The sequence below is a fragment of the Equus quagga genome, chromosome 4 (assembly GCF_021613505.1).
Source record: "Equus quagga isolate Etosha38 chromosome 4, UCLA_HA_Equagga_1.0, whole genome shotgun sequence".
In the NCBI taxonomy this organism is placed as follows: domain Eukaryota; kingdom Metazoa; phylum Chordata; class Mammalia; order Perissodactyla; family Equidae; genus Equus; species Equus quagga.
In genome coordinates this window covers 141534520-141550838 of record NC_060270.1, presented here as the reverse complement: position 1 = coordinate 141550838, position 16319 = coordinate 141534520, and the positions used below count along the sequence as shown (strand labels likewise).

At 41.5% G+C, this 16319-nt stretch overlaps 1 protein-coding gene across 1 annotated transcript in view; it reads right to left on the bottom strand.

Moving 5' to 3' along the window:
* CCNYL1 (cyclin Y like 1) overlaps positions 1-16313 on the bottom strand; it is a 33355-nt gene extending 17042 nt beyond the window's left edge. The window contains exons 1-3 of the mRNA XM_046657891.1: positions 16063-16313; positions 5373-5447; positions 3654-3688 (exon numbers count right to left, since the gene is read on the bottom strand). Coding sequence (XP_046513847.1) covers positions 3654-3688; positions 5373-5447; positions 16063-16288 — 336 coding nt within the window. The 5' untranslated portion in view covers positions 16289-16313. The remainder of the gene's footprint in view (positions 1-3653; positions 3689-5372; positions 5448-16062) is intronic.
* Between the last annotated feature and the right edge of the window lie 6 nt (positions 16314-16319).

The following is a 16319-nucleotide window of genomic DNA, read 5'->3' as shown; positions in this document are numbered from 1 at the left end:
GAAAGAATAGGAAGGAAATGCACCAAAATGTAGATGAGTTTGGTAGAGCTTTGGGTGATATTTGCACCCATTTTCCTGTATTTAAATTTTTTTCTATTATGAATGTACATTGGTTTGTCTTTGAAAGTATTAGTGCTTCATTTAAGAATTTTAATTAGATGTGGTCTTACAGCCCTATGGGGGCTCATTTAGGTAAATTAGCAACTTACAGTCCACTGGCTAGATCCAACCAAAGAAACACAGAACACTTGCTCATCCATCCAGGCTTACTCCCAACTACCCAAATTTTCAGTATCAAGTACCTCATACTTACTAGAAGGTGGCAGAGCTACGCCTCTGAGCAAAGCCTGGGTATATTAGCTGCCACAGCAGGTTACTTTCCCCTCATCTTGCTTAAAAATTTAAGACAACTGTCTTTATGGTTAAAGCCTTACCATTGCTGGCTCACAACCTCAATAAGCTACACCGACAAACATAAGGATATAAAATGCAAATACCAAAAAAAATCTAACAGCAAAAAACACTACTGACAGTTTAGTGTGCATACGTATTATTTCAGCTGGTCACTAGAATAGACAGGGACAAAGAATACTATTTATCTCACTCATTCAGCACTAATGACAGAAAAGAGGGACTTCTACAATCTTTACAAGAAAGCGAAGGTGTTACTTAGAAGACAATGTTCAATGGCAAAGACTAGAAAATAATCATGCCTACACGTCTAGTGAGTCACAACCCAAACCTCACTGTCAAGTACCTACTGAAATCCTGAGCCCGTCTACTGACTTTTCCTATTGTGCTTCCTCCCTCCTTTTAACCCATTACAAAATAAACTGAAGTTCACTTTTTTCTCTCTCCTTTTTCACAAGTTTTAGATATGTTTATTAAGAATTAATGACTTTTAATTAACAATTTCTAACACTTTATGCATTAATGAAAACTACTCCATCTACATTGCACATTAACGGGACAACATGGCAGGGTGCATGGTTTGAAAAGAATTCTTAATGAAGGCCTTACTAGAAAAGTGTAAGATGCTAATCACAGGTATAACCAAAAATATTGTCTGAATTAATATAATTAATTATATTGAATTAAAGCTTTAAACTTCAATTTACACGTTAAACACAGGTTCAAAGTTTGAGATAAACATGGTGGACTGACCAGAAATCTGTTTCCTCTCCCCTTCCTTTCAATCTCATTAGAATTAAAGGCATAAAAAAAAGGTTATACATATGACAGAATAAACAGCAGATGGTTTTTAATGTTTGAAAGACGAAAAGACTAGATAAAGGAGTGGTAACTGACATGGCAGAACAGAGGAAGCACAACCTTGGGCCTTGAGAAAGTGACTGGGGGGACAGGAGAGGGAAAGCCAGTTTGTCCTAGAGAACCCAGGTAAGGTTCAGAATGCAGAGGCTTGGCCCCCAAATCCTTGCAGTGAAGCCCATCAGTTAACAAAAGTCCTGTTCACTCATGGTGCTTCCATTTAGATCTGAAGAGACAGCCAGGGACCAATACACATTTGAGCGAAGGCTACAACAAGTAAGAGAGATCAAATTGGAAAAAGGAATTGATCGGAGTGATAAAATTCAGGACAAATGAAAACTTAAAAAAAATATTCTTAAACACTCTTAGAAAGACAAGAAATTGCATTGGTGAAAAAACCAAATGCTATTAAAAAAAAAAAAAAAAGAATGGCAGACTACAAGAGAACTCTACAAATTAAAAATAAGATAGGGGCCGGCCGGCCCAGTGGCACAGTGGTTAAGTTCGTCCATTCTGCTTTGGCAGCACAGGGTCTGCTGGTTTGGATCCTGGGTCCGGACATGGCATCGCTTGGCAAGCCATGCTGTGGTAGGCGTCCCACATTTAAGTAGAGGAAGATGGGCATGGATGTTAGCTCAGGGCCAGTCTTCCTCAGCAAAAAGAGAGGAGGATTGGCAGCAGTTAGCTCAGGGCTAATCTTCCTCAAAAACAATAAATAAATAAAATTTTAAAATAAAATAAAAATAAGATAGACAAGACAAAGTATTCAATGGAAAGGTTAGAGCATAAGGTCAAGGAAATCTCTAGGAAGTAGAACAAAAATAGAAAATAGGAGGGGAAAAAAATTAGGATCTATGCAGGAATACTGGTCTAAGAGTTCCAACATCTAAATAATAGGAATACTAGGAAAAAGAAGGAAAAGAGAAAATATCAAAGAAACAAAAAAATTCACTAGAAGGAGAGACAGTCTGCAGACTTAATGGCCCCAATAAAATAAAAAGGTCCATACCAAACCATATTACGAAATTTCAGCATCCCAGGGATAGAGAAGGTACTAAAACTTCCAGAGAAGGGAGGAATGGGGGGAAAATGACTAAAATTGGTAATGTACAATGTATCATACAACGTAGACAGCTTTAAGAACAACACTGTAAATGAGAAGACAACAGAAATGTCTTTAGAACTGCAAAACCTGGTTTCCACCTAGAATTCTATACTTTATAAAATAGGCATTTCAGAAAGGCTAGATCTCTAAAACTTCTGCCCTTGTGCCTTCCCAGGGAAATGTGCTCCAGTAAAACAAGGCAGTGCACCAAGACAGAAGGAAACGCAGAATCTAGGATATACAGAATTCAACACAAGAGAGGAATCACCTGAGATCCCAGACGACTCCAATGAGATATCGCGGGAAAAGAGGCACAGAGCAGGCTCAGAGAAAACCAGTCCATATTGGAACAGGGTGACAAGAGGCTGGAGACGGTTGTCTCCAACAAAAACGTGGAACAGATATGTTTAGGAGATGGGAAATATTTCTGATAGGCATGTGACAAATGTTACAACATTTGGGGAAAATAATAGCAGTTAGACAACAGGCAAGTGAATATAGTCACGAAATTAATGCCACAAAAAAACCGAAGAGATATTAAGTTAACGCAGCATAAACGTACTTCTGTCTGATAGTCATCATTCTCTGTCAAATCACCAGATTGTGAAGAAAAAAAAGAACGTGGAAGGAGGGAGATCAGCCAGGGAGCTACATACCGCATTTGGCTGTATGAACCACACTGGCCAGGAAGAGGGGGATTGGGTTATCCTGGAGAAGTGCAAAAGCACTCAGATTTCACTAATATTGAAGAAAAAGAATGAAGGGCGTACAGGAGGAGGCACAGTCAGAGAACTACATGGCTCCGCCGTGAAGTATATGCACAGTCATTGCATTGATTCTGATTTAATAAAGACCAGGATACATGCTGACGGAATAAAGGGAGGGAAAGAAGGCCATGGTGGAGGGAGGAAGCTAGGCTTTCCGCTATGACAGGAAGCCAACAGATAGTGCTAAAAATTAACTTAGCAGTTACACTTTTTTACTTTCATGAAAAAGATAAAAAAAATTAAGGCAAAAAAATTTACAGCAGATCTTTCTACCACAACCATGGTACTGATATTTAACTTAAGTGTCAGAACACCTGAAAAAAGGGCACTACTAAACCAAAGACTTTCCTCAACACATTTGATAATTAGGAAAATAGAGGAGATTTAGAAAATCTACAAAAAGAGGCCCATGGTAACAGTATTGGGTCCACTGTATTTCTTAGGAATCATGGTAGACATGCTTTTAATTCAAACCATTAATTTCTTACTTAACTTTTCAACTGTTTACTTACATGGTTTAAATGGTTGCTCTTCCTCTTTTCTCGCACTAAGAATAAAAAAAATTAACTGATCAATTCTAATACAAATGCCATAGAAAAATAAAAGTAGTTGCTAATTATCTGACGGATTACCAACATAAAAATGAGATAAAATTCCATTCTATTTTTTTATATTTCCAACAAAATTTATAATTTAAATCACCTGGCAAGATGAGTCCCACGAAGCAAAATCTAAAAACTTAGTTTTACTTTTGGACCTAACAGATATTCTACATTAGGTACAAATGAAAGACTCTCCAGATACAAAAGAAAAATGCAAAGCAAATTAGACCAGGTGAGCAATTCAGCTAATAAAAAAGTTTACCTGTTGCATAGCTGATCCACTACCCAGTAATAGTTTCTAAGTCTACATTTACACACAGCTTGCTTTAATTACCAGGATCTAACAGCTGACAGCTCTAAGAAGCAGTTTCTGGCCAGGCACTAATCTCTAGATACACCAGTACCCCTGGAAGCATCCTGAACCACTCACAGGTAATCAACTAAAATACCTTACTAAAAAAAAAAAAGTGGGTCTTTACACAACTGGAAAGTAACCTAACAAATTTAAATTTTAAAATGAGTGTGCAAACCCAGTTGAACATATCTACAGCACACAAAACCATTTTGCTCTAACAAAGGCCAGAAGAACAAAGCTCCAAAGAGGTCTTGGGCTGCACTTTGTCCCCACACTGCCTCCTCTGCTGCGTCACAGGTACACACTCCGTATGACTGAGAAGAGAGGGATGTGACAGCTTTTCTTTCACTGTCTCCACTCTCTCTCTGCATGTGACCGGCCTATGGCCTGGAAGAAAGTGAGAAATACCGCAATCCTAAGCAGAAACGGTCGGCTCAAGACAGGCAAAGCATACACACTATGAAAACACAGGTTAAAAACCTCCATTTTTTATTGCACTGCATTACGTCAAATACTATGGAACCCTCACTTCTTATATTCCTGCTGTCATAATCAACTGAAAAACCTGGTTATGTATGGCTTTTTAGCAAATAAACTCAATTTAATAACACATCAAGGAAAATAAGCAGGCAAGCAGGAGTGCTAACCACTCCTGCAGTTCTGCTTCTCATCTTTACAAGGAGGACACAGGACACTGCACTAGTTTCACACGCTGAGGCTAGCCTTACAGGAACCTAGGGGGCATGCTTGCTCTGATGCACCTGGCACAGCATTCCATGAGGATAAGAAAGTTCTGAATAGCTTAAAAGTTCTGAGTAGCATACATCTGGATGTGAGAGAGGCTCATTTGGTTGAGCGCTGTAAAATGGGACCAAAGTCACATATTCAATCTGCATCAATAAACACTTGATTTTTTTGATTTGTTCAAATGAAAACCTGTGACAAATCTCATCATTCATCTTTTAAAAATGTGCTCTTTGGAGCAAGGGGAAAAGGAAAAAGTAGTACAGAAAAATAGACTCCATCTAAACCATGTGACCAACAGACCGTGTTGATAAAGAGGTGGCAAAAAGTGTAAACAGATAGTCTTGTGTTCACATCACTAAAGCAGTGGCAACCAAAGGACAATGTACCATCACATATTAAAGTAAGACAAGTGAATACATGAAAAAGTAAAACATTTAAACCAATGTATAAGTTTTTCTAAATACTTTCTATAATACATAAAAACAGTTTTCAATCTTTTTCTCAGGGTAAAAAAAATATCGTCTTACCATCTGTTTGAGATTTGCTCAGGAAAATTGTGCTTGCCCTTGGATGGTCAGAAGGGTTTGATTCCAAAGCTAAGTCTGCATAGGAAGAAGAGAAAAAGGTATGATAATTTAGTTGTAGAAAAATACACGATTTTTAAAATAGCTACGCATCAATTATAATTGCTTTTAACAATCTTGGGAAGAGTTTTAAGTAATGATATAAAGCCAATTTTAGTAAAGGTAACAATATAAAAATTCTACTGGGAAACTGAAAAATTATAGAATCTCTGCCTACATGTGGACTAACACCAGGCTATGTCTTTAATAAAATAAAACCAGACTTTCTTAAACTTGCACCTAAATAATCTATGGCAACTTTTAGATGAATCATATATGTGCTTTCCTCCTCCTGCTTATCAATCAGAAATAGTCACCCTTCTTTATGCTGATATTACTAGCACATTCCAGGAACATCTCAAGAATCAAGTTATGCTGTGGCCAATTAGCATCAGATAAGAGCTAATATATCAAATATATCAAAATAAAGTGAGGTTTTTAAGCAAATGTTAGAGAATCAAATGGCTAATTCCATTCAACAAATGAACTCAGCTGTGGTTTATTTAGGGGCTATTCATCATGGCAGATGTAAGAGGATGTTCTAATCTTTAGGAACACTTCCACGACAGAAACTGATCTTTAACTTTTGCCCTGAACGTCCAAAGCTAAACTCTCATCTCTTCCTTCCATGCCACATGATTACTTTGGGTCTTCAATAAAAGTACTTTCTGGAGCAGATCATGGGGCCACTTGTAAAAAAATTTTGGCCGTACCTACGTAAAGGTAGGTCTGCCTGCAGTCCACCTTGTACCAAGGTGGGATAGTCTTCTATTGAGGCAAGAATACAAAGCAGGTACTTGAATTTTCATAAAACAAAGTTCGCCACTATATGGGAGAATAAAGTTGCCATTAAAAAAAAAACTAACAACCCTATGACACTCCTCAGCAACGTCCACCTCAAACCACATAACCAATCTTCTAAGAAACTGGACCAACGTCCTGATAGAGTAATGGTTAAGGCAATACTTCACAAATCACACAATAATTGTTCTGTTTTTTAAAAGGAGGATGGTGGTCAAATCGAAATACACTATGTCCCTGGTTCTTAGAGAATCAAAATGCACACTGAGAATAAAAAACTACTCAGTCTAGTGGAAATCCTAAGTCAGGATTTCACAAATTTTTCTACCTAGAATCCTTTTTTCCTGCAAGTATTACAGTTAGAATCCTGCACAAACATAATTTGGGACTTCCTCTTTTAACAGGAATCTGAACCATCCATTTTAATGATACTGCCAGCACTAGAAATTTACATAGCTAAACCAACTGCTTTGTTCTTCAAGGAAATTCCTTCACTGAATTTGAAGTTTACTGAACTGCTTTTGAAGAAACTATTCTATTCAACATTTTTTTGTAAAAGACCCATAAAAATTATTTTTTCCCACATTTTTGAAAAACAGACGATGTTAGCTATTTGGAAAAATAAATTCATTCAGTTGTGCACAAAGTGACTGGCAGAGACTTTCAGAGCTGCCTCTAACCTAAGGCTTCTTAGGATTCATGGACTACTTCCTACCAAAACGAAAGCAAATATACTGCATTTGAACCTAAAAAATAAGCAGAAATGTTTGCATTAGTAGCCACATTATGTATCAGTGCCTATGGCACAATAAAGTTTAATTAAAAGTTTTCAGGGGCCAGCCCATGGCCGAGAGGTTAAGTTCGCACACTCCGCTTTGGTGGCCCAGGGTTTCGCTGGTTCAGATCCTGGGCATAGACATGGCACCGTGCCATGCTGAGGTGGCGTTCCACACAGTACAAACAGAAGGACCTGCAACTAGAACATACGACTATGTACTGGGGGGCTTTGGGGAGAAGAAGAAGAAAGAAAAAGAAAGAAGACTGGCAACAGATGTTAGCTCAGGGTCAATCTTTAAAAAAAAAAAAGTCCTTTCTCAAATTAAAAAATAAAGTATAAGCTTCTGAGGATTATGTTTTTAAAAAAAGTTTTCAATAGGAAGTCCAGGAAAAGTAAGTACCAGAATCAAAGGAGAAGCAGGCTTAAACACACACACACACCCTTCCCCCAAACCAAGATGTGTTACTATGGATCTAAATACAAAAATCAAGAGGGTTAGGGTAAAAGAAAGGACAACACACAGAAAAAAAGCAAAACTAGCCTGGGGACAGGAACAAGCTGACACTCTCACTACCCTACCTAGGCTTCTAGGATGGGCATGTGCCCCACAGCTGCCCATCACTCACAGTTGCCCTGAGACCTCCAAGAACCAGAGGAGAAAGGCAGTGGTGAACTCCAGGAGCCTTCGCAAGTCTGGAGCTGCTGGACACTCCCTTTCAGGAGAGATCAAGAAAGGAGAGCAGAACTGAGACAGGTTCTGGGATCATTTAATTCCTGGGTCAAGGAGTACCTAATTTACTCCATGAACTCTGGTTATACAATATTTTTTTTTTAATTTAAGCTATTTTTTTTTTAAAGATTATGTTTTTTTTCCTTTTTCTCCCCAAAGCCCCCCGGTACATAGTTGTATATTCTTCCTTGTGGGTCCTTCTAGTTGTGGCATGTGGAACACTGCCTCAGCATTGTTTGATGAGCAGTGCCATGTCCGCGCCCAGGATTCGAACCAACAAAACACTGGGCCGCCTGCAGCGGAGCGCGCCAGCCCCTTAATTTAAGCTATTTTGAGATAGATTTTCTTTAACTTGCAACTGAAAGAGACCTGTTTAAATCAGCGGTACTGATGATCCCACTAAGAGTGGGGTTAGGTAAAGGTCACCTGCTCATTCCTTTAACAACTATCTTATCAAGAACAGAAATCTGCAAGAGCCAAAATAATGCTTTGTTTAAAAATTACCCATAAAGTCTCAACCATTACTTTTAGTAACTTTTCTTTTACCTTTTTAAAACAAACAGTTCTAATCAGTGTATAATTTATGTCCTCTTTGTTACTGAAAACCCATCTCCATCCCACTGCAGCATATTTACTGTTTATTGATACATAACGGCTCATCAAGTGCTATTCTTGTATTGAGGAATTCCTGTTGTTGGGGTTCAGGTGCTTACAAAGTTCTATTCTTACAATATTATGAGGAAAATCTTCACGCAGTGTTTTTTAATAATTTTTTTTTATCTCCTTAGGAAAGATCTTCAAAATGAGATGACTAGATCAAAAGGTCAGATCATTTTCATGGCTCAATGTATGATACTAAGTTGCTTTCTATATTAGTGTATAATACTATCAATCATGCCAGTTTTAGCTCCTACACCAGCTTTGGATACTTGAAAAAAAAATTCCTACCGATGTGAATGAGAAGCCTCACAGTCTCTTATTTGCATTTCTTTGATTACACAGTTTGACCATTTTCCCATAGTTAAGAGTGCTATTTCCACTTTGGTGAGTTGCCTATTATTTGTATATACTGTATGTATTGTACCCACTAGGGCTCTTATGTCAATTTGCATGAGGTTTTCTCAGAGAATATTAATCTTCTATCTATAGCCTAAAACAATTTTCTACATAACTTGCACTTTTTACTAGTGACAAATCGCACATCACTATTTTATAGAATGGATATTTAAGCCATCAGACAGTAAACACACACATGCAGTCCATTTCTGCACTCTCCATTAACTGTTTTCCCAGGGCCTAAGGAGACTATGATAAATTGTACTATTTTCACTATCATACAGGTAAGACTGCCAACTATTAAGCAAAGCATTATGAGCCCCACAGCATGCACAAGTGCACACAGCGATTTAGAGACGTCAGGAAATTACCGTGCATCTTTTATGTGAATTCTTCCAAAAATTATTTCTTTAGAAACATCTAAGAATGTTTTAACCTAGGAGAAACATTCTAGAGCTCATGATTATGGGTTATGATTAAAATTGTATTTTGAGACACACCACTTTTGCGTTATTAATGTAAACTGCAACTTAATTTGACAGCATGATAGTTTGATGTAGGAAAAGTATGACTTAATAAAAAAATTAAACTCAGGTCTTAATGTAAATATTCCTTGGAGGAAAAAATCCGTAAAACACCAGTGACACTGAATATTGCTTTTCTTCAATCTAAGATTCTCTCAGTTTTAAAAGCCATCTCAATTGCACAGATACTAAAAATGTAAAAATACAGGTAACTTAGAATAAATGAAATGCATTACTAAAGGCTAAAAGTGTTAAAATTATGTAATCATAAACTATCTAAAATAATTTTTTCTTGTCAAAATATTAGAAGGAGAGCGGGGGCTGGCCCCGTGGCCGAGTGGTTAAGCTGGCACGCTCTGCTGCAGGCGGCCCAGTGTTTCGTTGGTTCGAACCCTGGGTGCGGACATGGCACTGCTCATCAAACCACACTGAGGCAGTGTTCCACATGCCACAACTAGAAGGACCCACAACGAAGAATATACAACTATGTACCGGGGGGCTTTGGGGAGAAAAAGGAAAAAAATAAAATCTTAAAAAAAAAAAAAAAAGGAGAGCGTAGTGACCAAGAAATTATCTGACAGAAGTAGCCTATTTTAGAAAGAGACTGATTTCAACATACTGATCTCAATGTATTCCAATTAAATAGAAATGTCACCAGTTTCTGGGCCAACTGCTGGGCACCTGTTTACTTAAGGCTTCCTGCATTTAGTGGACCATTCTGTCACCCCTACAGTGTAGATTGCGTTTGTTTTTTGTTTTTAGGGGTATTTTTGGTGAGAAAGATTGGTCCTGAGCTAACATCTGTGCCAATCTTCCTCTCTTTTATATGTGGGATGCCACCACAGCATGACCCGATCAGTGGTGTGTAGGTCTGTGCCCAGGATCCAAACCCACGAACACGGGCTGCCAAAGCAGAGCACAAACTTAACCTCTGTGACACTGGGCTGGCCCCTACATTGTATTAGTTTTATGGCCCACAAGACAAACATTTTGAGTCCTACAATTACATATACACTGATGAATTTCTCTCTTTGAGTCCACGCTTTACACCCCAGTCAGATACTTCCTACCTGGTAGCCTTGAGCTGGCTTGCCTCACCAGAGGGCACACAGCACCTTCCTGCGTCCCACAGTCTACTGCTCACTTGAGCCTTGCTAACTTCGGCTTCCAGACCACTTCTGCGCTTGCCTCTACTTTGGTTCTCATTCTTGCATTGTTTTAATCCTCAATCTATGTTTTAGTGACAATGACTAAGATGTAACATTTCATAAAGTGAAATACATCTTTCTTCCTTTATATATTTCTAAAGAGTGCTCTGCTCAATTTCTTGGACTTTTAAGAACATTTCTGGGTTCCAAATTACCTCCATTTCATTTCACATTATGCAACTTTATTGTTTTAACCCTAATGCTTAAATACTTTAATACACTAAAAAAGGGGATGAAAAAAAAGGTAGCCAAAGCAGCTGACCTAATGCATCATCCTATAAATTCTGTTCCTGCATGCCACAGACCTGGACTTTACATTCCTCTTCTATCAAGACTCATTTTTAAAACCGTGGACAACTCAATTTATACCTCTCAGAGCCTGTCCTCTCCTATGTAAGACATAATTCCTATACTACATAACTCAAAATATTGTTTGTGAGGATCAAATGAAATGCAAGAGCAATCTATATACTATGTTAAGCACAATAAATGACAAAACAAAACTTTCACAAATTAACTCAAAAGCAAAAAGTGAACATTTGGCATTTCACTGGAAAGTGTATAAAATGCCCACTCATAACCCATACCCAAGTATCATCTTAAGCAAATACATGTTTTGGCTACCACTAAAGGGAAAGGGACAATGGTCACACAATCAGCAAGAATTTCTCCCACTCTTTTTTTTAAATAAGCAAATATGTATTTCCCCTGCTCTGTCATGTAGGTCAGTGTGTGTCCTCTCCTTGCTTTTTTCAGGTGACATATCCTGGAGATCACTTCAAGGCAGTAAATAGAGATCCTACTGTTTCATGTTCTCCACTGTGCAGATGTACCAGTCCCTTGCAGGACATCTGAGTTATTTCCAATATTTTGCTTTTGAAAATAATGTAACAAAAACTTTGTGAATATGTGGTTTCATATTTGTGGGGTATGTCTTCAGGATAAATTCCTGAACTTAGAGTTTCTGGATTAAATGCATGTGCAATGTTGTGAGATTGCACCAACTTTGGCTTCATGGGGCAGGGTCATTTTGCATTTCCATCAGCAATTTATAAATGTAACTGTTTCTTCACAGCCTCACCAAAGAAAGCAGTCTCAACTTTATGGATTTTCTCCCAATATAAGAGAAACTACAGTATAGTTTTATTTTGCATTTCTCTTACATGTGAAGATAAGTTTAAGGATCATCTGCATATCTTCTTCTGTGACTCGTCCATTCATATTTTTTTAACCTACTTTTAGATTCACTTAAATTTCTTTAAGTCAGCCTGTTTTAGGCCCGTATAGTGTTTTGTTCCTCTCACCTTAACTACTGTACCACCTTTGCCTGCATTAGTCTACTCTCACACAGTATCTAGTCTGTTATTTTGTTTTGTTTTGTTTTGAAGAATTAACATCATTACCCTGCATATAATCCCCCAGTGGTTTCCCATTACAACTGGACTAAAATCCCCACTTTTTGTCAAGAGCCACTAGGCATACAAGGTCTTAATCCACCAAATTCTTCCTGGCATCCCTTTCACTCCGCTACAGCCACCCATGTCCTTCTGTCCTTTGCCTGCACCAAGCGTATTCCCATCTGAGGAACTGTGCATGGAAGCCTCTTCTCCTACATCCTCACATTGCTCACTTTTAAGACTGCTCAGGTATCACTGAAGGAGAGCAGCTGTCTTTCACCACCCCATGTAAAACTGCTCCCTCCTCAGTCCACTACCCTCCTTTACTTTCTTCCCAGCACCTCACTGCCTGAGGTTCTTGATTATTCACATGCTGTCTGCCCCCAGGGCCCTCTAGAATGTAAGGACCTGAGTTAAGGTAGAGATTTGTCTGGTATACCACTGTCTGTCCTGCATCTGGACAAACTGCCCAATAAACATCTCACTGTTTCAGAGTACCCAGGACCAGTTAAGTTTCTCCCAATTTTCCCACACTTTCTAAGATTTCTTCTAATGCTGTCACCTAATTTGTTATCTAAGACCAACATTTACTCTTAGATCTCTTAGAGTAGTAGTTATTCAGAACTGAAAACAAAACAGGCTACCAAGAACCACAAAAACCTAAGAGGAATTCTAACATACATTGAAAAACCAATGGTGTCTTTAATTTGGGATAAGAAATTTAATGTTACTTTTATAGTTAACCTTAACTATAAAATGACATCCTATGGATCTGTCATAAGACAAAGTATATCATCTGAACTCTACAGGGAGGTACAATGTATCAGCTATTATCTGTACGCCCAGAATGAAGAATTATAATAAGACTGTGTGCAGTTTTACTATAAAAGATGCCCAACCATAAAGGGTGGGTAAATGAATGGTGCTCCAACCATTAAATGGCACAAAAAACAGTTAAGAAAAGGTGTGCAGTACAGCTACATGCAGTTGCATGGAAATACATCCTGGAGGGCTCTTTAGGTGTCAAGCACAGTTCCAGAAGCTTTACGAACAGACATTTCTCCAAAGAAGATATACGGATGGCCAATAGACACATGAAAAGACGCTCATCATCACTAATCATCAGGGAAATGCAAATCAAAACTACACTAAGATATCACTTTACACCTGTTAAAATGGCAAAAATAGCCAAAACAAAAAGTTACAAATGTTGGAGAGGTTGTGGAGAAAAAGGAACCCTCATACACTGTTGGTGGGAATGCAAACTAGCGCAGCCACTATGGAAAACAGTATGGCGATTTGTCAAAAAATTGAAAATAGAAATACCTTATGACCCAGCCATCCCACTACTGGGTATCTATCCAAAGAACTTGAAATCAGCAATTCCAAAAGTCCCATGCACCCCTATGTTCACTGCAGCATTATTTACAATAGCCAAGATGTGGAAGCAACCTAAGTGCCCATCAACTGATGATTGGATAAAGAAGATATGAGACATATATATATATATATATACATACATACATACATACAATGGAATACTACTCAGCATAAAAAAGGATAAAATCGTCCCATTCACAACAACATGAATGGACCTTGAGGATATTATGTTAAGTGAAATAAGCCAGACAGAGAAAGACAAACTGTATGACTCCACTCATAGGTGGAAGTTAAACACAGAGACAAAGAAAACTGGTGATTACCAGGGGGAAGGGGCAGTGGGGGGAGGGCACAAAGGGTGAAGTGGTGCACCTACAACATGACTAACAATAATGTACAACTGAAATTTCACAAGGTTGTAAACTATCATAATCTTAATAAAAAGTTAAAAAAAAATAGCTACTGGAAAGAGGAAAGATCTGCTGCTCAGAGGTTTTCCCACAACATATTGCCAATTCCTTCCCTACTCACTCCTTGGTGGGAAGGGGAAGGAGGCATTACTTGGAGAGACCACCTTTAGCAAGCAAATTAGCAAAGTTCATGAGATCAGAACATAAGTCTGTATGCACACTTGTTAAGAGGACCTTTGTGTCTTATTTTGTTACTGATACTACCATCAGTTATATTGGATATACTGTTAGACAAAGGCAAGGTAGCAGAAAAATTCTTGAGTCCACGTGAAACCTACGACAAGTTCACAGAAATAGCTTTGAAATGGCTTGAAGAAATCATGTTCTTCTGAAATATTTCAGAATAAGGCAGAGCATCATTTATGTATGATTTTGTCTAAGTACCAAATAATTCAATTCTTCGCTGTAGAAAAGCCAAAATGTTTTACATCTAAGTAGGTATTTCTCAGCTTCCAGGGAAATTGATATACAATTGTCTGAAATAAAGACGTTAAAAGCAAACTTTCAGTGTGCCTGTACTTTGTATTTGGTGTTCCGACCTTGTTTCCATGGAAACTTAACAGGCAACAGCTGAAACTGAGGTTTCTCTTATCACTTTATTGAATGCCAGAAGTTTTTTTAAAAGACAAATTGAAATGAAATTTCAACTATCATGTTAAACACAAAAAGGTAAATTCTGTATTCGTGAACAGTATTTTTTCAACTTTCCTGATTTAACACTCTTTATCACAGGCCTGTACTTAATGCTTGGTGCCTTACTTGCCCTCTTGCCAGCTTCTCTTAACGGCCCTCTGTCCAGGGCATTCTTAGCCTCAATTCGAGGTCATGAGAACAAACTGTTTAAAACACATCAACTCGCTGACCTGACCGGTAAATTCAGGCTACTTCGTGGCCTCTACTGTTACTCCCACCCACCGTAATCAAGTACAGACGGGGACGGAGAGGTAGACATTGCTCTGAACAGCGCACAATCAACTCTGAACGGAGACACTCGGCCCGGAGGCAGCCCGGCCCGCCTCACGGACAGACGACAGAACGCCAGCCGCACTCCAGAGCGCTGGACGCGGCGCGCCCCCACCTCAGTCACTCTGATGCTCGGGGCGTGTGCCAGACGCCTCAGACCGCGGAGTCCGCTCTCTCCCCGCCAGCACGGGGAGAACGCACACGGGCCACTCCGGCAGCGGCAGCGGCCCAGCGAGACGCGCACACGGAGACGCGCGGGGACTCTCGAGGACCACACAAAGGCCCCGTCTCGGCCTCCGACCCGACAGACCCGTCCACTAACGGGTCTGCAGACGCCACTCGGGCTACCTCACGGAGCCGGGCAGAGCGGCACTGTCCCCAAGTACTCACAGGCTTCGCGGCTTAAGGTGCAATTAATTAATTCCTGCAATCTGCGCAGCCTTTCACAACATCTGAGCACTCGGGAAAGGGAGTATTTCCCAGTTACCGGGCCCCGTCCGTCACGCGGCACAACTCACACGCTCAATTATCCCGACTTCTGAAGAGACTAAGAGCCCGACGAAAGTTGCGACGGAGGCGGAGCTCCCAGACGTTTCCTCTCTGACCTCGGGAAACAATCCCCGGCGTTTAAACGACACGGCCGGCCCGCGGCTCTAACACCTTTCCGGCCGGCGCCTCCCGCCTCCACGAACACAGCCAGCGTCAGGGAGCCACGTTCCCGGCACTATTTTTACCCGGGACCATCACGTCCCGAGACTCCAGACACAGCGAGCAGACGCCTCCTCGCCGCGCCCTCTCCCGCACTCTCCCGGCGGCGGGCGCGGGGCGCGGAGACGCGCGTCCTCGCGAGGACCCGGCCCCCGGCCGCAGTCACTCCCTCGGCCTCCGCTTCCGCTTCTCCGCAGACTCCGGGCAGCGCTGCGCCGGCCGCGCCCCTCGGCCGGGCCCGTGGCAGCGGGGTCCGCTCACCGCGTCCGCGCGGGAACTGCCCGGAAGCCTCACCCCGCGCCCGAGCCCGAGCCGCTCTGCGCAGCGCCGGCGGCGCACGCGGCCGCGGGCACCTCAGCCCGCGCTCCCGGTCCTCCCCTCCCGCGCTCTAACGACAGTCGGCAGGAGCCACACGCCCCGCAGCCTCGCCCGGCCCCGCGCACCGCGCCCCGGCGCCCCGCCCCGGGACCGCCTGATGGGAAGGGGGCCGGGCGGCCGCTCCCGGGTCGGGGGCTAAGGCCCCGCGGGTCCTTACAGTCGCCGCGCACGGCCGGGCCGCGGGGCCGGGGCAGCGCCTACCTTCGGGCATCTCGCGGTCGCTGATGTGCTGCAGGTGGTGGCCCTCGCCCGCCCCGAGGTCCGCCTCGCCCGGCTCCAGCGCGCCCGGCGCCGCCGCCACGGCCGCCGCGTCCCCGGCAGCAGCCTCGTAGCCCTCGGGCCCGCAGTCCCGCGCCGCCGGCCCCGCGCGCCGGCCTGGCTTGGGGCTGGCATTGGGGGACACGCAACAGGTCAGCGTGTTGCCCATGGGCCGCCGCCCGCGCCGCGCCGCGCCCCCT